This window comes from Desmodus rotundus, chromosome 1 (genome assembly GCF_022682495.2).
Source record: "Desmodus rotundus isolate HL8 chromosome 1, HLdesRot8A.1, whole genome shotgun sequence".
Taxonomy (NCBI): domain Eukaryota; kingdom Metazoa; phylum Chordata; class Mammalia; order Chiroptera; family Phyllostomidae; genus Desmodus; species Desmodus rotundus.
In genome coordinates, this window is record NC_071387.1 from 95,395,810 (window position 1) to 95,420,600 (window position 24,791).

Below are 24,791 nucleotides of genomic sequence, written 5' to 3' on the forward strand. Positions count from 1 at the left end.
CTTGGGTGGGATAGAGATGGAGCAGGCAGGGTGACATCACTCCTACTGCATGATGTCAGTCTTTTCCTCTTGCTGGATTTCCCAGGCGGCCAGCTGTGGTTCTGGGAAGGTAGGCCTGAACTTGGCCAGGTCTGGCTGGGCTCACCGGGGGATTCTAGGTGGCTGTTCCAGCCTGTCAGGTGGCCCAGAGCAATGGTGGCCGAGTCTGTGGGCCTGGGCTCTCACCCCAAAGCCTCTGTACCCACCCAAAACTCCAATCCCCCTCTCCATTTGCCTTACCCTGTGTCCTCAACCCTCATCCCATCCTATTTCCCAAAGATACTGACCAAGCACTTTTGTACAATAAAGTTTAATCACAATTATAAAAATGTGGCATTGGGTTTGTGCTATTAACATATATACAGTCCAGCCCAACAGGAAGGGCCCGCTCCCCCCACCATCCTGGCCTGGCCCAGCTGGAGCTTCCAGACACCAGGGTAGGAGGGTGACCCACAGGGTCTGGCAGGAACAGAAGATGAGGCAGGGTTCCAGGCACAGAGTCCCCAGGAGGGAGGCACAGGGGCCCCCTCCCCAGGGGGAGAACATGGCCACTGCCCCTAGAGACCCCTAAACTGGGGAGGGGTGCACGCAGGGCACAAAAGGGAAGTCCCCATTAACACAAAGCAAGGGGGGTGTGCAGTCCCCAAGAACAGGATCTGTACAGGCTGGCACCCCAGGTTTCCACAGGAAACAGCTGCTGGCAGCTACAAAACATTTACAGCTTCTTCTCCGCAAAGAAAAAAATTAGAGGGTGGGCGGCAGGGGTGACGGGAGGCAGACAATGCCTCAAGGACTGAGGCTCCCTTGCAGGACTCAGGGCCCAACTCCATATTTAGAGATGGGGCATGTGGGCCCTCCTGAGCCCACTAAGGCCGGGGGCACTGGGAGCTCAGGGCACCAAGGGGAATAAATAGGGGTGTGAGCGCCAGTCCTGCCCACCTCAGTTGAGGGAGCCGCGGCAACTCTCAGTGCCGCACAGACATGGGATCTTGTTGTCCTCTAGCGGGAACTTGTAGTCATAGGTGATCTCCTCATCAACGCCAATGGGCTGCTTGGAGTAAATCACAATCTTCTTCTGGGACTCAATGGTGATCACCTTGGCGTAGCAGTTGGGCTGTAGGAGGCAAGGGCAGAGTGAGCTGGGTGGCCACCCGCTCAGACCCCACCCTCCCTGGCCAGGACCCCAGCACACCGTGCAGCAGTGGTTGATGAACCTCGCCAGGTTGCCACACTTGGTAGCATCAATGATGGTGTCGTGGTCCACACGGAACAGGTAGCTGCTGCCAATGCCCTCCTGCACATAGCGCTTCTCCCTCATGTCGGCCACCATCTGGTAGGATGAGGTGCGATTGTCAGGGGGCTGCCCCTCAGTCTCACAGCTACTGGTCCTGGGAGCCACGATGACCTGTCCTATCTGTAGCCCTCTTTCTGGCTCCCACTAACCCAAAGCATGGACACTGGCTTCTAGGAGGCCTCCCTTCATGGCCAGCCCCCTGTGCCTTCACCTGCCCTTCTAAGTCACCCAAAGAAGACCCCACAGAAGTGTGCACTTGGTCACTGGGCCGAAGCAGCCCCTGGCTGCACCTGCAGTGCCTGCCTAGCCCACAGTGGAGCCCCCAGTCTGCTCTGGGGCTGTGGCAGTTCCCAAGATGACAGTGGCCATTTATGGCCTGAACCCTATCTACTCATCACTAAGTCCTCTGCACTCTTCTTCCCTTGGGTGTGCTCTCTTCCAGGGCTCCAGCTGCCAGCTAAGTGTGGGGGAGTCCTTCCAAACTTCCACCGCCAGCCCAAATCCACCTCAGTGGAGCTGCTGGGTGTCACCTTCTAAGTGACCCCTGGGTACTACAACTTCCCGTGTCCTGATTGGAACTCATCTTAATCACCCACCTGCTCCTCCTCCTCCTCACTCCCATCTCCCTGGCAGCCCTACTACTCCCAGCTGCTGAAGGCAGTGCCCTAAGGAATTACCACGCCTACCCCCTTGCCCTCACTCTCCAAAGCTGACTTATTGCCTCTCCGGCCAGCTGCCTTGGACCCACAGACTCCTGTTACCTTGGCTGCCACTGCCTAGTCCAGGCACCCACCTTTGGCCAGGATCTCTGTAACAGCCCCCATCTCACCCTGCTGGTCTGTCTCTCTTCACACTGCAGCCAGAGGGAGTTTATAATCTCCAAAGTCCTCTCTTATTTAACACTTCCCAGCAACTTTCCTCCTCTTACCATCCGTCGCAACTTATTAACGTGGCTCCTAACTTCTGGGGAGTCTGGCCTCCACCTGTCCCTCCATTTATATGTCGCTGCCGCTAGCCCAAGTTTTTCCAAGTAGCCACAGTGCCCTCCTGCCCTCCTGAGACTGTCCTGCCTCCAGGCCTTTGCACATGCTGTCCCACAACCAGGAGCACCTCCCTGCCCCTGAGCCCGGAATTCATCACCCTTCAGCTCCTGGGGGGAAACATCACTGTTTGAACCAGCCCTTCTTCCCTTTTGTAACAACCGAACATCGTCCTTTATTACAGTTGCTTGTTCAAGGCCTGTCTTCCCCACTAAACTGAGGTCCTTAAAGGGACAGATAATATTAATCTTGTTTCCTGCTGAGTCACTAACATCCAGTTTACTACTTTACTAGTACCCATTACTAGGTAGAGAGAAAGGGAGGGAGGAAAGGGATGGTTTCACTGATTGAGCCTTGGAGCCAGGAGGGTTTTTGGGGCTTTATCCACAGGGTTGGATGGGGATCACGTCAGTATCCCGTCCTGACATCAGACAGGGAGCCGGGTACGGGCCTCCTCACCTGGCGGATGTTCTGACCCACATATTCAATGACCATCTCGTCAGCTGCGATGGGTTCCATAGCAAATAGACCCCATTCGTGGATCCGGCTCCGGCCAAATCGAAGTTTCTTCTTCCGGAACTAGAGAGAAGGTAGACTGTGCTGCTAGGTGCCTCAAACTATCTCCTGGCTTTTCCTGCAGAACTCCAGGGCAGGAAAGTATTCTGGCCACTCACCCCTGCCCCCATCCGCACCCCTAGGGGACTCCGCAATGCTGCCCTTCCACTGAGTCTCTCTTCAAGTTCTCACTCCTCACCTTGAGCTGGTTTAGCTTTAGCAGATCACTATCCATGATGGCCGAGGTGCCAATGGCACTCAGCAGCCGCCGCTGCTCAGACCGGCGCTCCGAAAGTATACGGTTAGTCCCCTGGGAGAAGCAGGACAGAGAGGAGGTTAAGTTCCAGAGAAACAATGGGAAGAGGATGCCAGAGACCCGTGTGTCAGGGCAGAGCCTCACCTGAGTGTCCGTCCCTTCCAGCTGTCTGGCTGAGACAGGGCACACATCCAGGTACCTGTCCTTTTCCTTCTTGCTGATGGGGTAATAGCCTTCGCTGCGGGCCGAGCCTGTCTGGTGCTCCCGGGGCCCGTCCTGGGGCCGCCGCTTGCGTTTTGGAGTGCTCAGGTTGGTGAGTGCAGGGTGTGTTAAGGAAGAGAATGGGTTCCTCACTGGCCAGATCCTTGGGGTCCCCCTCTCCTATGTCCCTCCAGTCCCAGCCCAAGGAAAGGGTGACTGACCTTCATTGGAGGTCCTGACCATACTTGGTGTGAGGAGCACAGAAAGAGAGCAGTCAGTCTTAGGCCCCCTTTTCTGCCAGAAAATCTTAGGCAAGAGGCAAAGAGAAAAGGGTAATCTGGTAGCCAGAGGAGAAATACCCAGGTTGAACATGGGTGGGAAAGAGAAATGGCCAGGGAGAGAAACGCAGGCAGTAGCAGTTATCGGGAAAGAACACTGCCCGGCTATGCGACCTCAGGGAAGTCTGCCCCACTCCCTGAGCCTGTCTTTCTATCCTGAGAAGGCCAGCCTTGGGCTCAGGATATTGGTATGATGGACCCAGTGGGTGTCGTTAAGCCAGTCGGCCCCGCTTGTCTGCTGCAGCAGTTGCTCATATGTGAGCCGTAGGTAGCCCATGTCTTCCAAGTCCAGGCCTGAGTTCCAAATGTCATACAGGATGGTCATCTGCTCAAACTCACTGCGGGGTTCAAAGGTGGGAGGCGGTGGGGGTGGGGGTGGGGGTGGTGGCCTCCGTCGCCGGGTGTGGGACCGGAGGCTGCGCCTCCGGATAGCCCCCTCCCCGTTACTGCTGCTGCTGCTGCTGCTCTCAGATGATTCAGACTCCTCCTCTTCCTCTTCCTCCTCACCCTCCTCTTGCTGCTGCTGCTGCTGCTTTGGCTCTTCTGCCTCAGCCACCACCACCTCAGGGGCCTCCAGAACCTCATCCGCAGGGGAGCTGAAGAGGGCTGCAGGGGCAGGAACTGGCTCCAGGGGGCGAGGGGACGGTGTGAAGGGTGGGGGCTTGATGGCCAGGGCATAGTTGTGCTCCAGTAGGATGTGGCTGAGCAGGGGGCCCAGGCGGTCTGCCTCATTCGATGTCTCTGTGGCCTCTGGGTCATCGCCAGCAGGCAAGGCAGCCAACCCGTGCCGGGATGGGGTCAGGGCCAGATTGGCCAGCACTGCCAGGTCCACTTCTGTCCCTGGCTCAGCCTCCTCTTCCTCGGTGGAGCGGCCTCGGCTTACAACCCGGCTCCGACCTCCTCGAGACACTTCCTCCGGCCAACTCTTGACCAGAGATGCATGGTCCAGGGGCAAATTGCGAATGGTCCGCTCCACGCCCCGAGGGACTTTGCGGGAGATGGGGCCAGGAGACTTGACCTGCTGTGGGGCTGCTGGGGAAGGGTCTGGGGTTGGCACCTCCTCCACAGCAGAGAAGGAGACGGTTTTCCGGCGTTTCTTGGGTGGGGGCAGGAGGGGGATAGGAGAGGAGGGTCGCTCACTGGGGCAGGGGGCCGGGGCTGGGGCCCCAGCCGGTGGCTCTGGGGAAGGCTGGGGAACACTGGGAGCTGGCTCCTCAATGGAACCTGGGGAAGAAGCACACAGGAAAGGGAGAGGGTCAGCTTCTTGGCCTAATATCACCAGATTTAGATTCGTTATGGACAGGAGACTGGCCAGCCTCACCAGGAAGTCCACACACCAGCTGCACTCATTGTCTCCTCAGCTTCCAACAGACACTCCTGCTCGCTCAGTAAACACACTGCCTGCCTCTCACGCCTGCAACGTCGGCACTATGGGCCCCCTTGACAGGATAGGGTTTTACACCTGTTCATTCATACATTCCACATTCCTTGAACACCAATTGTGTGTCAGGTATGAAAAAAAACCACGTTGAGCAGACTCTTTCCAAGCCCTCAGAGTTTACAGTCCAACGGAGACAATTACATGAAACGAATGCACAGCCCAGACTGTGAAGAGTGAGGGTAGGGGCACTGAGGAAACACACACTCTGACTCTAGCCCTTTTACCAAGACGTGGTGGTGACAGAACCACATCCAAGAACTGGGCACACAGACCAAGATAATTCTTGCCAGCCACATTTATGAGGATACAGTGAGCCAGACCTGAATTAAAGTACCCATTATTTCGACCACAAACAATATTCTGTTTAGTAAGTGAAGATGATACAATGTAAGAAGCTGAATCTTTGCAGTAAAATATTTTGTAAAATTTGCCTTCTTCCCCGATACCCCCCTAATAGCACTGGAGATTTGCCCAAGTGAGGAGAGTCAAGAAGTCTCCCTTAAAGAAGGTGAAGGTCAGGCTGAGAGCCCAAGGATGCGGGGTGAGTTGGGGAGGGGAAAATACTACCTTTGGGCAGGTCATGCTGCCTCTCCCCAGCTAACCAACCACAGGACAGGTAGCACACCCCTCCCTCTGTTGGGACTCCCGAGCCTGCCGCAGAGTGCAGGAGTCACACGTTGCTCAGCACACGAACAGCCCTTCCCTGGAGCAGACCCCTTCCTGCAAGTCTGACCCATCAAACAATCCCTGCCAGGCCAGTCCACACTCCACCCTCTCATCCTAGGTTTCAGCCACCCAAACAGGCATGGCCTTTCAGACATCTGGCCCTTTGCTGACATGGTTCACTTTGTTTGGAATGCCTCTCCCCCTTGCCCGTCAGGGAAAGCAGACACGCAGTATCTCTCTCTCAGAACCAGCTGGAGGGGTGGGCTTCTCAATCGCTAGCCTTCAGGTGGCTGCAGCAAATTAATAGCTACTATTTTATGTCAAGCACTAATCTAAGCCCTTTATATGTATTAACTTCTCATTTAATTCTCACGACCACCCTAGGAGATGGGTACTGTTATTAACCTCAGCCGACAGATGAGGACACCGAGGCAGAGAGAGGTTAGGAACGTGATGAAGGTCACAGAGCTAGCAAATGACAGAACAAGATATGCACACAGGGTAGCCTGAGTTGAGTTCACAGTTTTCCCTACTGCCCTGCGCTGCTCCAGATGCCCTGCCCTGGCACTCACTCGTTTCCTATCCAGCTCTCCCACGCACAGAGCTGAAGGGCCGCCAGCACCACGCCTGGCCCGAGCAGGCAGTTACCACATGCATCCAATGCGTTCTCCAATCTGGCACCCTGAGCAAGGCCCTCAGCCTGCATTTCCCGAGGCTATGGACACCATCTGGGGGCCACTTTGAAGCTAGCAAGGCCCTGGAACATTTGTCTCAGGTTCTCCAGTTTGAGTCCTCTCACTTCTCTCCAGTATTTTGGGACAGCTTCCGCCTCAGACCCATCCTCCCAACCTGGCCCACTTTGCCCTCTGGAAGCCTGGATCTTGCAGAGAACAAGTTCCCTTCCTGGCTCAGCTTCTTCACACAAATTTCTCTGTCCGAAAGGAAACCTGGTCATGCCTTTCATTTAGGAAGACAACTTTTGGGGTACCTTCCCAGTTTTGCAACTCCCAGAAGCCACCGTTTCTACTGCATGACTGACTCTCATTAACTGATGGCTACCTGATGCAGGCCAGCCCAACCAGAAACCTCCCAGAGAATAAGGATCTAGGGCAGATGGGTCCGTTTTTAGGGGCAAACACTTTCTACTGGAATGGAGAAGCAGAGGAAGCCCATCTGCAGAAGGAGAGAATGAACCAGATCAGAAGGCAGAAGAAAAGCAAGTCCAAAAGGCTTCCAGGTCCCTGTCTTTGGGTTCTACCAGAAAGTTCCGTCCCAGGCTCCTACCATCCGGCCACATCGCTCTCTATCCAGTTGCAACCTTGGTAACTTGGACTTCCCTGTCATTCTCTAAACCAAGGGACCTGCCTTAATTGTCATCTGCTCTTTCACCTCTGCCATCTATCTCAGGGCCTCTGACATCTCCCATCTGTTTACCCAGTTTTACAGCTCCAGTGACCTTCTTCATCTTCTGCTGCCCCCCACAGTCGCACACCTGAGCGCGTCACCGTGTGTTCCACCTTGAACTCTCACACTCTACCCCCACCCTCTGACCACAACTGCCCAGGTCCTTTCAGTTCATCCCCCCACACCTTTTCAACTTACCATCCTTCTCCCTCCCTCCAGTGCCCCCCACCCCCCGCTCCTAAATTAACTTCTTTCTTCCTCGTGTCTAGATGGCAGGGGCCCTCACTTTGTCCCCTGCTTTCACAGAACTTTCCACTTTCTCCTATCACCTCCACCCTGTAGACCCCCCAATCTTGAATCTACCCAACCATCTGCCTCTTGTCCTCCTTGACACCCAGCCCTCAGCATCAGCAGAGCTTCTGAGTTACTGGCAAACTCAAGTCAGCTTTCATCCTCCCCATTCTTTTCTCTTTCCAAGGCTCCTACTCCACCCATCACCCTCAGGCTTAGAAAGTGTCCTACTTTCCTACTGCAAAGTGAAAAAAGGGGCCTTCAGGTATGAACCCCATATCTCCCTACTGCTCCATTCACAGATAGGTCTGCATCAGATCTAGAGTCTACCCCTTCCCCCAGCTAACCCAGCAAGTGCTCCCCCCTCTCCTGGTGTGTTTCCTCTTCCCTTCAGCGTGTGAACATGCTGAAGGCTCACCTACTTTGAAAAGCTAACCCTCCATCAACCCTCCTTCTTGCTGTCTCTCCAGTCCCAGCCGGGTAATCTTGAGTATCTCACTAAATCTTAAAGTCTTCATCTGTAAAATGGAACTAAGTTTGTTGAGAGGACTGAATGAGAAAATAAAATTACAATGAGTTAGGCCCAGAGCCTGGCACACAGGTACTCAATAAATGCTAACATTATTAATTACAACCCCTCAATTCTCCTCTCTTTACAAGAGCAGTCTATCCTTCCACAAGATGGGCTATCTCTACTGCCTGTCCTCACTTTTCAAAACCCTGTAACTTGGCTACAGTCTGATCCACTCTACTGAATTGATAAGGTCACCAGTGACCCAACTGCCAAATCCAACAGACACTTTTCCTATCTTGCAGTATCTCTAGTGGCCTGCTGATACAAACCACTCCCTCCTTTGGAAACTCCAAGATGCTCGCCCTGACTGGTGTGGCTCAGTGGGTTGGGCGTTGTCCTGCAAACTGAAAAGGTCTCCAGTTTGATTCCCGGTCAGGGCACATGCCTGGGTTGTGGGACAGGTGTCCAGCTGGGGGCGTGCAAGAGGCAGCCGATCAATGTTTCTCTCCCTCTCCTTCTCCCTCCCATTCCCTCTCTCTAAAAATAAATAAATAAAATCAAGGAAGGAAGGAAAGAAAAGAAAAAATAAACGAAACTCCAAGCTCCCTGCTCTCTTTGCCACCCATTTGCTCACTCCTTTCAGCCTCAGCCGGCTCCCCTCTGCCCACCATCTTATAAAAGACTGTGAGGCTCTGGCCCCTTCTTTCCTTCCAAATGCCTTTCTAGGGTACACAAATATACCAAACCCATACTGCCACTACTCTGAAATATCTACCTCATTTCCAGCCTGTTGCTCTTTCCAGAGCTTCAGATCTGTTTATCAAACCAGCTGCTGAATATTTCTACCTGGAGATGCCAGCAACACGGCAAACTCAACCCCAACTACACACGTGAACATTCTTCCTAATTCTGGTTCCCCTTGAGTTTCCTTTCCTGGTCAGTAGTTTAACCAAGGGGTTGTACTCTTCTAAGTCTCTCTCAAATCTTCGCCACCACTTCTACTCCCTGCACCTCACTGCAACCACCCCACTTCAGTTCACACCCTTCACTTACAGGCATCTCTTCAAACCTCCTCAGGGGTCCCCCTACAGCTTTCCTCACCTCTTCCAAATCCCTCTCCCTCCTGCCAGAATCATCTTTCTGAAATGCAAATCTAACCATGTCCCACACTTTCCTCCCACCCTGCTGAGAAGGAAAGAGTTCTAGATTCCCTCTGACCGCACTGGCTCTTCTGCTACCAGCAGGCTAAGAAGAGCGTGTACGAGGCACCTGAGGATTAATGATAGCCTCAACTCCTCTCATGGGGTCTGAACTGGAACAAAGGGCACCAGTGTGAGGATGACTTCGTGGGGTCTCTACTTATCTCAGACCACGGAATCTCAATGATGTTCAAGAGAGACCTCTGGAAGGTCACGGGCATCTCTGAAGCACATCTGGAAAACTGAGTTACTAATTCCATCAGAAGAACACTGTACTCCAAAGTTACCAGCATTGCTGCCTTACTCACTTACAACAGTTTCAATCTTCCTGCATAAACTCTGGCCCCTTTCCATGTTTTCTCTGCACTACATCTTTTTAAAACACAAATACAATCATGTCATTCCTCTAATGGCATTCCACTGCCCTGAAGATAAAGAGCGAATTCCTAACATGGCCTATTCACTTTGCATGACCCAGCCCTTGCCCACCTCTCCAGTGTCAACCTTCCAGGTCAGCTTTCTTTTATGTCTTCCAACAGGCTGTTTCCTTCTCCTCAGGGCCTTTGCACATGCTAACCACTCCCTGCAGCCTGCTGTGCTCACTTTTCACAGCCCAAAGATGCTTCAGCAGGAGCTTCTCCACAGATGCGCTCAGGTTCACAGCATTGCCTGCACTTTTGTTTCACAGCGCTTATCACAGCTGGTCATCAGATTCCTGCGTATTTGTCACTCAACTGAACTGTCTCCCTATAGACCATAAGCTTCATGAGGGCGAGAACAGCGCCTCTTGTGCAGATACCATCGTACCCTTTGCACCTACGTAAGTATTCAATAAATAAACATCGATGACCTGCACAAATAATTCATTCAGCACAATAAATTATGTGTATGTGCTATAAAATAACAAATGAATGTACAAATCCACAAAGAAAGGCAAAAAAAAGAACTAAGTTCTGAGTTAATGTTTTTAATGGTTGTTGGCTACCTATTTGTCTACTTAATCACATGCAAGTATACATTACACGTTGAGAAGTCAGCTTAAGAAACACTCTATGAGGAATTTGTTAAATTCGGAATTTTCTTAACTAACTTGGGAAGAGACCACCCTGTTTCACTTTAGCAGCCACGCCCCTAGGCCAGCTTGGTGCACCGCTCTGGGCAGTGCACCTTGAGAAGATTAAGCCAGGAACAGCTTCAGGAAGAGTGACAGACAATAGTGACTTTTGTCCCACCTTGTATGTTTTCTAACAAAGTCACACACTGTACACACCAAATACATGACAACCTCACTGTCATCATGGGAAACACACACACACACACACACACACACACACGAGGACCAGATCAACAGTTCCACAGCACCTACCTGCGGGTCTCACTGGAGACTTCTCCTCTTCAGGGAGCGGCGTGACCGGCGAGCCTGCATTCCTCTCTGGCTTGGGCTCCTCCACAGGTGCTGGCAGGGGCACAGGGACATCTCTGGGGGGTGGTGATACCGAGGGAATGGTTGCTGGCTGCTCTTCTTCCTCTTCTTCTTCAGAGGACTCAGATGATGATGACGACGATGAGGAGGAGGAAGATGAGGAAGATGAGGAGCTGGATGAGCTGCCACTCTCGGAGTCCGAAGTGCTATCATTTTCACCATCTGAGTCAGCATACAGAGAACATTTGGAGGACGAATCGCTTCCCTCGTCCTCGCCTGGAAATCCAGAAGGGGCAATCAGGCGAGGTGCGAGGTGGGAAGATCCCTCACTTGGTCAAGCTGTGGGTTCATTCACTGACTCACTACTGAGGACATGCAAGGCTCTGTGCTAGGTGCTGGGAAGCCCCAGCCTCAAGGAGTTGGGTACGCGCACAATTTGTTCACAGTGTGAACCTCAGTGTGAAGGGCTGGGGGAACATGGCAAAGGGAAGCCTGGAGGGTGAAGTCAAGGATGGCATTCCTGTGAAGGAGATGTTGAAGTCGAAAAAGACACAGAGAAGTTTACCAAGCAGACACAGGGCTAAGTGAGGGTACCAATGGTTAAGAGAAGATGGGGCATGCAGAGCCTGCAAAGCAGTCCTCTCTAACTACCAAAGCTTTCCCCATGATGGGTGTTCAGGACACTGGCTGAACAAGACTCTGAAAATGGATTCCAGGCTAAAAGAAGCTTAGGAAATGTTACATGCTCTGTGCCTCTAGAACACAGGTGGCAACACAAGGCCCACGGGCCCCTCCGCCTTGTTTTATCCGGCCTAGGACCTTGTTTCTACCTGGCAGCAGCACCAAGCTCTCGCTTAACTGTTAAGGAGTAGTTACATTTATACCGTCCTAAAATTACATTCAGCCTTTTGAAGGCAACCGCAAGGCTGATGTGGCCCCCGGTAAAAATGAGCTTGACACCCCTGCTCTAGAAGATGATAAAATATAGAAAGGGCTCTAAGAAATTAAGAATTTTGCGGTTTTTCAAGAACCTGATTGGGTACACCTGACTAGAAGGCAGTGGTGGCAAGGGAGGGTCTCGAAAATGACAAGATGAACCAGCACAGGTACACAAGAGCTGGATTATAAGTGGCCTAATGTATCAGGCTGAGGGGTCACCTTATGGAAAACAGGGAGCCAGGAAAAGACTTTCCAGGGGGTTCTAGTGTACATTCTAGGAAAGCTAATTCCATCAGCAGGCTGGAAAATGGATGGAAATGGAGAGGGAGAATGGAAGCAGAGAAAAGAAAATCAGCCCAAACTGCTGCAGCTTCTAAGCGAGAAAGGCAAGACAGCAGGACCAAAGGTGACAGTTCCAGCACCACGGAGGCAGGGAAACAGAGGAGTTGGTGACCAAGTGGAGGTGTAGGGTCTGCACACACCCATCCTCAGCAGATGGCTCTGGCCTCTTACTCTCCACCTCATTAACCTATTTTATCTTCTTCAAAGCACATATCCGTATTTCAAGTGCTACTGTTTGTTCACCTGTTCGTCAAGACGACCTCCTCCCCACCAACCGGCCACAGCCTCTGCAAAGGCAGGAAGCACATCTGTCTTGGTCACTGATGTGCCCCCATACTTGGAATAGTGCTGGGCGGAGGTTGGGGTTCAATGTACAGGGTGGGGCAAATGTAGGTTTACAGTTGTGAGTATGCGAAAGTTTATTCTTGCATTATTTGTTATTAAATAATTATTATTTATTGCTTACTTATTATTTTTGTATTGTCTTCCATATGAACTGGAAACCTACTTTTGCCCTACCGTGCATATTTCTGAACAAAGGAACGAAAAGAAAGACTCAACTGGAGCCTCAGTGAACACGGAGGAACAAGCAGGTATTCAGCTGAAGAACAGAAGTGTGTCTGGTAATGGCAGCTACAGGGAGGGGAGCGGGCAGGCACAGCTCAGCGGCCGGGCCTCAAAGGGAAGGGCAGCGCTCAAAGATGGAGGCACAGCCTGACAGCATCAAGAGGCAAAGAGAATGCAACCCCTTATCTCAAGGGCCTGGGAAAATAAACAGACTCTTTTGGGGTGTCTTCAGGGGACAGCTGTGTTTCAGCAGAAGTAAGCAGGAGGGAACATCCTGGGTATTGGGGTTATTGTTTACAATGGGCCAAGGACTCCAAACGACAGGACTAAAAAAGTCACTTCTGGGGAGGGCAAAGGTGGCAGAAATGTCCACAAACCCAGCAAATCCAGCAGAAATGTTCAGGAAAGGGCTAGACAAGTGGCCAAATCCCTTCTTCCCCAAGCCAGAGCTCTACTGTACTGTCTGTGCTTACCATCTGATGCCTCTGTCTCCTTCTTTGCAGTATCCATGGCTTCCTCACGATCCTCATCTTCCTCATCTTCCTCATCCTCCTCCTCATCCTTAAGGAAAAGGACAAAAGGACAAATAAGGACTAATAGGACAAGGACCACTGGTCCTCTAGAAGGGTCTAGCCCAAAGGGAAGTTGGCCACAGGGACAGAAACTCGGAAAGGTAGGCTCCTGATGGGGACCTGGTACTCTGGCTCCTCACCTTCTCTGAGGAAGACTCCTGGGATGCCTCCTCCCCCTCACTGTCCAGAGCAAAGGACTTCCGGTGCTTGCCCTGGGTCTTGCTTCGCTCTTCATCTCGCTTTGGGGGCTTGGTCCCCGGACGTCCTGACTCTCCAGCCTCCTTCTCTCGCTCAGGATCTAGGCCCGGGTGAGTGGTAGTTAGGACAATTTACCATCAGCAGTAAGTTACCATTTCTCAACTCTGTGAAAGGAGCTGTGCATACACTGTCGCTGATCCTCCCCACAGTCTCATAAGACAGACCTCGTTTTATAGACAAGAAGATGAAGCTCAGCAGAGAAACACAAAAACCTCAATATCTAACACAGTTACAGTTTTAAACATATCTTGCTCAATTTTATCTTTCATTTTCTGGGCTGAGTGAAAGAAACAGTTGACTTGTTATGCCTTGTTGACTTGTTAGGCCCCAAAAAACACTTCCAAGGCCAATGGGTTTCACTTCCACGGAAGATGATCAGACTCAATGAGGAAGCTTCCCAGACACAAACTGCCAACCAATAGCTTAGATGTAGACAAACTGATAAGAAGGTATAAGTGAGCTTAAGCACGGGATGGTTAACTGGATGGATGACCTATTTAACCTTAAAATTCTGTGACTTTTACATGTGGAAGTTATTATTTCTATTCTATAGGAGAAAACTGAAATACAGAAAACTTAAGTCAGCATGCTGAAGTAAGCACTGTACTTCGGGGCAACCCTATCTGAAGCTTCTCATATCTCAGAACTGCTTTATTTTAACCCTGTAAAAATCTCCACCTGACTCCTTGCCTTTAAGACACCTTCATCCCTTTGTCCCTGCCTCTTACTTTCCTATCAGAATCTAAGCAGCCTTTCCCCTTTTTCCTTCTACCTGACCTTCCCACTCACCATCTTCATCTTCCTCAGCTGGAGTAGAAGGCCGGGGCCTCTTTTCCTCACTGGCCTCTGAAATTTCTGAGGGCTCTTTTCGTTTTACCTGGGTGATGGGAAAAGCCAGAGCCTATTTAGAACTCAAACACTCAAAGTTCCCAACCACTGCTACCCCATGTAAGGGGTGGGGGTCCCTTCACCCCTTACCCTATTAGGCAAGACCACAGGTTCTGGGTACCTTGAAAGAAGGCAGCCTCAGGGCCCCTCGCAGCCCTGACCCAAAGGCGAAGGCCTCGATGCCTGTGGTACCGCCACTCTTCGCCCAGTCTACAAGGGACAGCAGGCCTGGCTCCTTGAGCTTTGTCTTCTCTTTATCTTCCTCCTTGGCTTGCTGTTTGGCTGCATTCTGGAACGGCTGCAGACAGTAGGGGGACTGAGCCACAGAAGCCAGGTGCTCCCTCTTGCCTGGGAACCACTCCCAGGCCCCAGGAACATAGAATTGCATCTACTCACTCCTCCATTTGATGCACATCATAAAAAATAAATAAAAATTAAAAAAAAGAAGAAATAATCAACCAATGGCCTTGGCTAGTGTGGCTCAGTGGATTGACTGCCGGTCCACAAACTGAAAGGTTGCTGGTTCTATTCCTGGTCAGGGCACATGCCTTGGTTGTGGGCTAGGTCCCAAGTCAGGGGCATGTGAGAGGCAACCAACTGATGTTTCTCTCCCTTTCTCCCTTCCTTCCCCTCTCTAAAAATAAATAAATAAAATCTTTTAAAAAAAAATCAACCAATGAGTGAAACAACAAATCGATGGTTTCTTTCTCTCCTTGTCTCTAAAACCAATAAATAATTGTTTAACAAAAGGGCTGCTCATTTATAGTCCCACCAACCTTAATATGCAGCTACTATTCTTCCCACTCTACAAATGAAAACTTTTGAAGACTGAAGCCTGGAGACAGTTAAGGGCCTTATCCACTGCAAGCAAGCAGAGGGGCCAGGACAAAGCCTTCAGACTCTCAGGCTCATACTTCTTTACTGTTCCATGTGCCCCAACTCCCCTGCCCAACCAGTGTCCCTTTAAGTGCCCAGTCTCTCTCCACTTGCCTTGATTATCCCTCCTCTGTATTTTGAGCTGTGTAGCCTGGAGAAACAAGAGGTCTATTTCCTCCAATGGAGCCCCAGGTTTCCCCAGTCCCAGACATTGGCCCTCACCTTGGCCTTCTCTTCTTTGCTCTCCCACCACTGGTCAAAGGCTCCAAAGGCCACATTTTCCACCATCTTGCGGTTGAGGTCTCGCTGCATGATGCTCTTCATCTCTTGGACGAGGGTGGCCAGCACACGGCCCACAGTGCCTGCTGACGGTAGGGCCTTGCCCTCTGCCAGCTCTGCTTCCTCCCTTGGAGGCAGCCGGGCCTCGTCTCCTGAGACTGAAGAGGAGGGCAGGGGCTCGGCCGCCAGGGGCAAAGGCAGGTGGTAAGCCTCACGGGAGTATGCCCCTCGGCCTTCTTGCCCTTGTGTGTACAGAGCATAGGGTAAGCCATAGGCTGCCTCTTGCGGGGGTGGGAATGGGAGGAAGGCCTCCCCAAAGGCCCCACCATGGGGACCAGCGGAGGCAGCAGTCAATCCCTTGCCTTGCCGCAGCTGGTGGAGCCGAGTTAACATCTGGGTCTGCATCTGGAAGGACATGGGCATTCCTCCCCACTGAGCCCCAAGTCGATCCATGAGCTCTAGCGAATTCACAAAGTCATAGATGTGGGGGGGAGGTGGAGGAGGTGGGGGGTACTCAGGGGGCGGTGGCCCATCAGGTCGGGGTGGGAGGAGGTAGGCAGGCTGGTGGGGAGGATAAGCAAGGGGAAGGGAAGCCAGGTAGGGAGGTGGAGGAGGGGGTGGAGGAGGAGGGGGTGGAGGCTGTTGGGGGGGCGTTGGGGCCGGAGGGGGTGAGCCGCCCCTGTCGTCGTCGGAGATCTCCATGTCCTCTCCAGAAGAGCATGGAGAAGCCTGTAGGAATGCAGAGGAGGATCACGAAAGGCCTCTGCTTGTTCCCTGGGCTTTTCCTCAAATCTCTGTTGTCTCATTCCCTTCCCTCTCCCCGTGAGCCCAACCCTGCCTCTCTGACCCCAAGTACCTCCATTGGTTGACCCCAACCTCACCTGGTTCTGTCCGTTGGCCTTGGGAGACTCCCGGGTAGCCCCTGGTTCCCCACTCCCTGTAGGTGCCACATCCTCAAAATTAGCTGGGGCTGGAGGGGGTGTGCAGGGCCCATGACCTGAACCAGAAGGCACGTCAATCCCTGTGTCTCTAGCCCCAGGGCCTGTGGTGCTATTGTCTTCCTCCTCCTCTGTGTCAGAGGCCAGGAAAGAAAACTTGGAGCGCTGCTCTTTCAGCAGCATCTCAATGCGGGAATCCAGGCTGCTGTGTTGAGCAAAGGGCACACTCTCATTGGTGGTCTCTGGGGCTGGGGAACCTGAACGAGCAGGTGAGGCTGGGCGGGGGGAGGTCTGAGCTTCTTCTCTCTCAGGGCTGGGTCCCCCAGCACCACCACCTCCACCAGGTTCTGGGGGCTCCGGGGGTGGAGCCTCTGAGGCAGGAGGCCGGTAGTCCTGGTCAGTGGGCCGGCTGGGCTCAGGGGGCAAGTAGGAGGTGTAGGAAGGTGGGAAGCGCTCAGTTGTATTTTCAGCAAATGGAGCCCCGGGGGGATCCTCCCGAGTTGCCCGGTGAGGTGGGTAGGAAGAATGGCGTTGATAGCGATTCCAGCTTTCATAATATGGTGGGTAGTTTGAGTCCGAACCACGAAAATGAGAAGATGAAGAAGAAGAGGAGGACGAGGAAGACGAAGACAATGAGGAGGAAGAGGTGGAAGATGTGGCGGTGGCTGCAGTGGTGGCAGAGATGGCTGCAGAGGTGGTTGTGGGGGCCGAAGATGCAGAGAAATGGCGACGGGAAAAGGAATCTTGGAAGCTGTTCTCTGACCGCCGGGGCTTGAAGGAGGTTGAAGTGGTGCTGGAGAAAAAATACAGGAGTTAGCTGGGTTCAGCTCTTTATCTCCAAACCCTAGGGTCCCAGTTCTCAGCCCCCAAAGTCCCTTTATGCTACCCCCAAAGGAAGATCTAAATGCAGCTGGGTTCTAGCTAGAGAGAGTTCCCTAAGAATAGGGATTTGTTGGCTGAATCCACAGAGAAACTAGGACAAATTATTATAACTTCCTCTTAGAGAGACTTGGGGTTTCTTCTTCCCAGGGGTACCTCCCACAATCTGAGGGTCCCAAAGGGCATTCACTCTGTACCTGCTAGAGTAGGCAGAGTCCTGAGAGTAGGGGGTGCTGCCCCGAGATGTGTAGGGGGTTCCTTGGGAGGACTGAGGGGTGAATTGGCCAAAGGAAGATGGGGTGTCTTGTCGGTTGCTGGAGAAGCTTGTGTCCTGGGAGCAGGGGGTGCCATTGCCAGGAGTGCCCACCACAGCAGTGCCTGGTGGGTAGGCAGCCGTGTCAGAGGAGGGGCGGCGGCGGGATTCAGTCTGGAGGGAGAGAGTGGAGCAGGGAGAAAGGAAAAAAGATCAAGTACCATTTAACAACTTGCCCTTCCCCAAATGAAGAATCCTAGTTCCCTATCTTTTGAAAGTATCTAAGGACCTTTTCTTGGTTCTTCCTATACTTAACAGTGAAGTTCAGAACCTCCCAAAGACTGGCCCTGTCACTCAAGGACCATGCCCACATGGCTAGGGCTATGGCAACCACAAGCTTCTCACCGTCTCAGTGGCTGCACCAGAGCCCTGGAACTTCTCACTCAGGGCCTTGCCCCCAGTGGGCACCGTCTGAGGGGTATAGGAGCCATTGACTATCAGTTCATAGTACTTCATTCGTTGCTGTCCTGGAGAGAGAAAAACGAGAACCAACAGAGTCAGGTTGAGAAACCAACTCCTTCCTAATACGCTATTCCCACTTATGCCTCAGGCCTCAAGTTGAGTCTTGGATTTGGGGATTTCAACTCTTCTACCATATTTCTATCTTGAGGACCTTCCACTTCATCTCCACCTAACTCCACCAATATAGAGTACAACACTTGAGTTCCTTCTACGTGTGTTAATACATTGAATGACCAACAGAAGGGAAAAGCATCAGTACCCCCTACTTTATAAGCTTAAAGAAAGTTGACCTACACATAGTCACAAAGTTGGTTAGTGGCAGAACTGGAATTCAAACCCAAGTCGTCTGATGCTAGATCCCATCCTGCTCTTCATCCTATAAACTTAGGGTTGCAAAATGGTAGTCTGAGGACTATATTCAACCTAAGATTGTGTTTTATTTGCCTTAAACAATCACTTAAAACAATTTTTTTGGGGGGGAGGAGAGAATGCAACATTTTAAAACCATGAGATTTGACACTAAAACCTAGTTTTCTGGCTTAAAAAAACATGTTTTGGCAATTTTAGTCTTCATTTCCACTTGCAAAATGGCTAATGCCAACTAACAGTTGCCTCATTTAGATGGCACCATATCACAGTATGCCACAATCCCCACCCCTCCCTAATACTCCTAACGCTGAAGCCCACCCAGCCTGCTTCCTTTACTCACCTATATAGGCCTCTAATCCCTATTTATTTATTTATTTTTAGAGAAAGGAGGGAGAAAGAGGACAGAAACATTCATGTGTGGTTGCCTCTCACACGCCCCCTACTGGAAACCAGTCCCACAACCCAGGCATGGAACCGGTGACCCTCTGGTTCACAGGCTGGTACTCAATCCACTGAGCCACACCAGCCATGGCAGGTCTCTAATTCTTGATCCAAAATTTCAAACCCCCCAAACACTCAAAACCCAGTGTTTTGGGGGATTCAATGTCAAAAGCTAACCTAAGCTGAGGCTATTTACTACAATTTTTATTCATCCAACCTAGCATGACCCTTCACATACTTTCTTACAAAAATAGTCATATGCTAGACTATAGGGTGATGCCCTAACCCTGCTGAAGATAACACACAAAAAACCACATATGTACCATAATCCCTCTGTAAAACAGTGATTTCAGAAAGCCCTCCGGCTCCAAGAATTTCAGATAAGGAATCCCGAACCCAATCACATGCCTGGCTCCAGCAGGCATTTGCATGTATAATCCCTGCTGGAGCCCAACTTCGGCGGCAGGCATGGCAACCCTCACCTTTGATGTCGAGCTGGGCATGGATGATGTTGCCCATGACAGAGGTAAGGTGGAGGTTTTTTACTGTTTCCTTGGCTCCTCGAGTGCTGGTGAAGAGCACACGGGCCAGGCCCAGGTGCTTGCGAGTACGGGGGTGAAGAAGGATCTCTACCTCCTCCACCTCGCCATACTTTCGGCACATATCCTTCAGGAAGGTCTCCCGCACGTTGTCATTTAGTCTTGCAAAAGTCACTTCCTTCAGTGGGATCTGTCCAATATAGAACTCATCCAGCTGCAGAGAGGACAAAAGTTCAGTCTGGGGTCTTAATACTTTTTCCTTTGGGAAACTTTAGAGAGATCCATGAGATCAAGAGAGACAGGACTGGGAAACTGAGGGGCAAGGGAAGGGAGCCCCAACAAGAGATATACCAGTCTTGACCCTTTTCTTCCCTGAATTCTTCCCACCACAGAGTAATGGCAAGAACCAGGAAAAGGTGCAAAATGAGAAGTACACACACGGAAGGAACTAGCTATAGAGAAATAACTCACTAACTCAGCTTTTATTAAGTGATTACCGTGGACTGGGTACTAGGAATACAAACTTTTTTTTTTTAAAAAAGGAGATTCCTGTTCAGCAAAGTAGACAACACAGGACACATACATGACAACGTGACACAGTAAGTGTCAGCAGAGGTGTAGAGAGGGTGTTTGGAGGCCCACAGAAAGAAACCTTTGTTCACAGTGGAGGCAAGGAAGCATGCATACAGATTGTGTTATTTGTTCTGGGCTTTTTGGATAAACAAGAGTTCACCAAAATGACAAGGACTTGAAAGGCATAAAACTATGTAACAGCTTAGCATTTCCTAGAAATAGCAAATTGTATAGCAGAATGGAACACAGGTGTGCAGTATGAAGGCAGGAGGTAAGGCTCGTTCAGATCAATAATCGCGCACGTCAACGCACAAAAACATGGACTTGGCAACAAAAGTAAAATCAGAGAACAGTGAAATCAAAAAGACAATGACAGCAAGATGGAACATGAAATGGAGAAGAAATGGAAGCAAGGCAACCAGGTGAAATGATTACAAGAGTCTGCATTAAAGAAATGGCAATGAAAACAGAATAATTAAGACAAAAAGGGCCAGCAAAACTTTGTGGCAGACTATGGCAAAGAAGAAGAGAATCATAGGATGACTCCTGGTTTCCAGCTTATGCAGCTGAGCAGATGGAAGGGAGAGCAGGATAAAGGGTTAGTTTGTTTTAGATCTCTGGAGTCTGAGATGTCCGTGGGGCCTCCAGATGGAGCTGTCCCACTATCAGGCATATAAGTTTGGAGTTCGAGATTGATCTTGGCCAGAAACAGGTATTCGGAAGTCATGAACATTTTGGTAATAGTCAAAATTATGCCTGTGAAAGAAATTGTCCAAGGAAAGTGTACAAAATGAAAAAAGGGGTGGGGGAACCCCACAAGTGATTTATTTAAAAACAAAGAATAAAGAATTAGTAAGGGAAACTAAGAACCACCAGTTTTCTTGGCCCAGCCCAAGTCCTAATGAGTATCCTGCCTCGATAGGAAAATGGGAACCCTCCAAGGAAACAAGATGGAGGATCAAATGGCCAAAAGAGAGGTAAGGAGCACAGGACTCCAGGGACAGAGTCCCTGGCCTTGTCACTCCCCTTAATTGTTGAGAAATTGGAATATCACACCAGGGAACTGTCAAGCTATGCACTGTCTAGGAATGTATAGTGATAGATATAACAGCTAAACCTGTCTTTATGTTATCCTTCAAAAAGTCAACCCTTCTGCTTGGGGCATCTCACCTGTACCTTTCAAGAAGATAAACATACCTCCTGTCCAGAACAACTCAGTCTCACAGCCTCAGAAACTGTTAAATCTGGCTGTGATCCTCTCATTGGAAAACTTTTACTGAGCTAAATTAAGACTAGACTGCCAGGATGGATCCTCCACACCCTCCAAGGGCCACCACACCAGGAGACTAGTAGACACATACCTTAAACTTAGGGACTGGGAGGGAAAAGTCTCTGTTTTTGGACCTGACATGGCAACGGGGGTCTTGGAGGTCTTCGACTGGTATATACTTTGAGTCCTAGGAAGGAATGCAGGAAAATAAAGATAGCTCAAGGTGAAACCACATTGTTGATCTCTGAGAAGCCCATTTGGACCCATATGCAAAAGAGTTAGGTTCTGGTTAGCCATTTTTTAAAAAGGCAGGCCATGGGTATGGATGTTCTAGATGCTGAACAGAGCCAACAGGAGAACGGGGCCCAGAGCTTCCTAGATGGCAAGCAGAGGCCTGGGACACTCACGTTGACACTGAAGTGGACTCCATCGTAGCGATACACCTTTTGAGAAGGCCTGCGCAAGGCAGGGTCCAGGGCAGGATCCACGATGAGCTTGTAGTTCCGCCACTGGAAGCTCGGGGCCTTCTGCCCATCTCCCCCACCTTCCTGATCCATCTTTGCTCATTTACACTGTTATGAGAAAGAAATACGCAAGGGGGTTCAGGTCTTAGGCCTCACTGACTCTCCTGCTTGCCCCCACCGACTAGCCCAGACTCTAGGTTCTCTCATCACCCCAGTTTCCACACCTGACCAAGACCCGTGGCTCCCCCAGATTTTCCCCCAAGTACACTCTTTCACCGTAACAACCCATTCTCTCTCCACCTCCCAACTCTTCGCTCAGACCACCAGGCCCATCTCGTGCCCTGGCTCTACCTACTGCGCGCCCCACTTGCCTTCGGAGCAAGACCCCTCCCCCGCCCCCTGGCAGGCCCCGCCCCCTCCCGCCTCCTCACCGGCCAGCGGCCCGGGCCAAGCCCGGCTCCCGCTCCCACACACCCGCTCGCGTCCCCGCGCCCCGATCCTCCGGCCAAGAGGTAGCACCTATTCGGGGCGTTGGAAACACCGCGAGACCGAGCCCGAGACCCGGCTTCGGCCCCGAATCCGGGCGGGGGAGTAGGGGGAACGCGCGCCGCTGCCCTCTCCTCCCGCCCCGGCGCGTTCTGCCCCCCCATCTCCGCGCACGCGCGGCGCGACCCCACTCACCCGCTCTGGTCGAGCGGCTCCCCCTCCCCCCACCCCGCGCGGCACCTTAGTGGCGCGAGGCGGCGGCGGCGGCGGCGGCGGCAGCGCGAGACCCGGCCCCGCAGCGGTGGCGGCGGCGGCGCCCCCCCACCACCACCTCCCCGGCGCGCGCACCAAACACCACCGCCACCTGCGCGAGGCCCAGCAGGCACAGCGTCGACATTCGCACTTTCGCCACGGGCGCCACCGGGAGACCAACGGGGCCGAGGATAGCGGTTTCGCCTCGGCCGGCGCCCTATATGGCTCGAGAGTTGCGGCGTAGAGAGCCTGGAGATTGGCCGCATCCCCCGGAGAGTGGGCTTCACCACGATTATCCAGCTGCTCTGGGCTGGGGTCGTTGACGAATCGACGGCGACGAAAGCAGCGACTAATTCCTGAGGAAAAAGGGGCGGGGCGGAGGGGAGGAGGCCAGCCAGAACTAGGGAGATTTGAGTGGCGCGTAGAACTGGCGCAGATTCGTCAGGCGGGCGGGGCGAATGGGTGGACGGGACGCGCGCTCCTTTGCTCCTCTTTCCTGCCCCTTGCGCGGCCGAACGCCCAAGAGGTTGCAGATTCGTCACAGGTCCTGGTCCCAGCTGTTGCTTCCCTTTACCTGCCTTGGTGAAGACAAGAAAATAATGCCTGGTTATCCCTGTTGGCAGAGTCGACCACTTTTCTGGATTTTCCTATTAGTACAACTCAGGGGACTGCTCAATTCTAACCCGGGAAAAATGGCTGTGGCTCAACGCTCCTCTCAGAGTCCGATGAGAATTTTCGGCGGAGCACTGAGGCCTGGGTAATTCTAAAGGCTCAGCATAGCGAATCTGCGAATTCTTTTATGGGCGGAGCCAAGGCGCCGTGCGCAGAGGGCGTGGTCAGAGCGTGCGGAGTCTGGCGTAGTGGGGGCGCTTCCTGTAGGACCCACCGAAACCGGGGCGGGCTGGGAGGGGCGCCTGTGAGATGGAAAAATACAACCAACAATGGTGACTCAGGGCGTTTGCTTGGCGCCGCACATTACGCAGGGAGCATTTAACTTCCGTTATCCTCCTTGGGCCTTTAGCTGCTAAAGATGCCCACTTGACAGATGGGGAGACTGAGGCCCGCAGAGGGTTCGCATTTTGCTCGTAGTTGGCCACCATTAGTGATTAAATCTGAAGACTATCTTAAAGTTTTGAGATAAGCGTGGTTTAAAGACCCTTGATTGGGTCTTGTAAAAAGATAAACTAGGTTTTACAGGAACCAGGGTGGGATGGTCGATTGTCCAGGCATCGTGGTGCCAGTGCCCGCGTATTTCACAGGGGGGGGGCGTAGAAGGCGGGGGCGGTTGTTATACCTTCGCAGTCCCGCTGGAGGGCAGCACCAGCCCAGGCCTACACCTGGAACTCTGGGACTAGGGTTGCCTGATGCTGGGCTCCTTTTATCTCCGTCTTGGACACAGGGTACTCTGGTCTCTAGGTAATGACAGTCCAGGGAGGCCGCTCTGCCTGAGCTGAGAATGTCCTAGGTTCCAGACGTCTCTATCTACATCTCTTGCTGTGTGACCTTGGGCAAGTAATTGACCTCTCAAAGCTTCAGAGTCTTACTCTAAAATGGATATTATTAATTCCTGTCATGCAAGATATCATTGTAGGCTTCAGAAAAGCATGGGGAAAGGCCCTTGAAGCCTGGTTCATGCAAATTTAGTATTTTAAATAATAGGAAGAGAGAAAAGGGGGACATTTCCAAAATCTCATACCGTAAGAATAGAAGAGAGAGAACTGAGATCCTTTAAATTTAAGGAAAATGAGGATGAAAAAAATGAATTTACCCAAAAGCATGGGTGATGAGATCATATTCCCTTCTCTTGTCCCATTTGAAAGGTATTGGCTCCTGCCCTGGCTGGGTAGGCCCATTAGAGCATCCTCCCAATATACCAAGGTTGCAGGTTTGATCCCCAGTCAGGGAACATACAAGAATCAACCAACAAATGCATAAATAAATGGAACAACAAATCGATGGTTCTTTCTCCTCCTTCCTCTCTCTCTAAAAGTCAATAAATAAAAAATTTCAAAAAGCACAAGAATACCAAGAAAACAAATAATCCAAGAGGTTTTTTTTTTTTTTTTTTTTTTTTAATGATATTGGCTCCTTTTCTCAAGTCAAACAGAAGAATTCCCCAAGTGATGGTAAAGGTAGTCCAAGTTTTGCCTGACTAGCTGTGTGGCTCTATGCAAGATCCTCAGCTTTCTTCAGCCTCAGGTCCCTTACCTCTGAAATGGAAATGAAGACCTGTCTCCTGGAGGTGGTCTGAGGGTTAAATGAAAAGCCCAGAGTATGTAGTAGTCACTCAAAAACAGCATAAAAGAAACTTATGCTAAATCCTCAATGGAAGAGATAGAGACCCTGGGCTCAGAACAAGGGTGCAAAAGTCTTCTGCCTTGAATAACTTAGTGTCTACATTCAGAAACTACTGGCTCCTGTCA

General features: G+C 51.5%; 1 protein-coding gene across 5 annotated transcripts; it reads right to left on the reverse strand.

The window, feature by feature from the left end:
* Nucleotides 1-333: 333 nt before the first annotated feature.
* On the reverse strand, nt 334-23,137 carry SETD1A (SET domain containing 1A, histone lysine methyltransferase). 5 transcript variants are annotated; one of them, XM_024560491.3, is made up of 20 exons: nt 23,052-23,137; nt 22,481-22,946; nt 21,574-21,738; nt 21,258-21,353; nt 19,267-19,537; nt 17,858-17,979; nt 17,397-17,626; nt 16,264-17,113; nt 15,326-16,111; nt 14,349-14,525; nt 14,129-14,216; nt 13,222-13,379; nt 12,983-13,070; nt 10,605-10,937; nt 3,910-4,947; nt 3,329-3,501; nt 3,128-3,238; nt 2,833-2,952; nt 1,232-1,369; nt 334-1,153 (listed from the first exon to the last, which is right to left on the reverse strand). In XM_024560491.3, the coding sequence occupies exons 3-20, from the start codon at nt 21,721-21,723 to the stop codon at nt 980-982; spliced, it is 5,103 nt and encodes a 1,700-aa protein (XP_024416259.2). In that variant the 5' UTR covers nt 21,724-21,738; nt 22,481-22,946; nt 23,052-23,137; the 3' UTR covers nt 334-979. The 5 variants fall into 5 exon arrangements, with proteins under 5 accessions (XP_024416259.2, XP_053782547.1, XP_053782556.1 ...); XM_053926572.2 differs by having other exon boundaries at nt 22,481-22,942; nt 23,052-23,127; XM_053926581.2 differs by lacking the exons at nt 22,481-22,946; nt 23,052-23,137 and adding an exon at nt 22,312-22,472 and having other exon boundaries at nt 10,605-10,883.
* Nucleotides 23,138-24,791: the final 1,654 nt, after the last annotated feature.

Coding starts and splice junctions, on each gene's coding strand:
- SETD1A (XM_024560491.3), bottom strand. CDS start 21,723: ATGGATCAGGAAGGTGGGGGAGATGGGCAGAAGGCCCCGAGCTTCCAG. Junction 16,112..16,263: donor AGGCCAACGGACAGAACCAG/GTGAGGTTGGGG, acceptor GCATTCCTACAG/GCTTCTCCATGCTCTTCTGG. Junction 1,154..1,231: donor TCATCAACCACTGCTGCACG/GTGTGCTGGGGT, acceptor TGCCTCCTACAG/CCCAACTGCTACGCCAAGGT.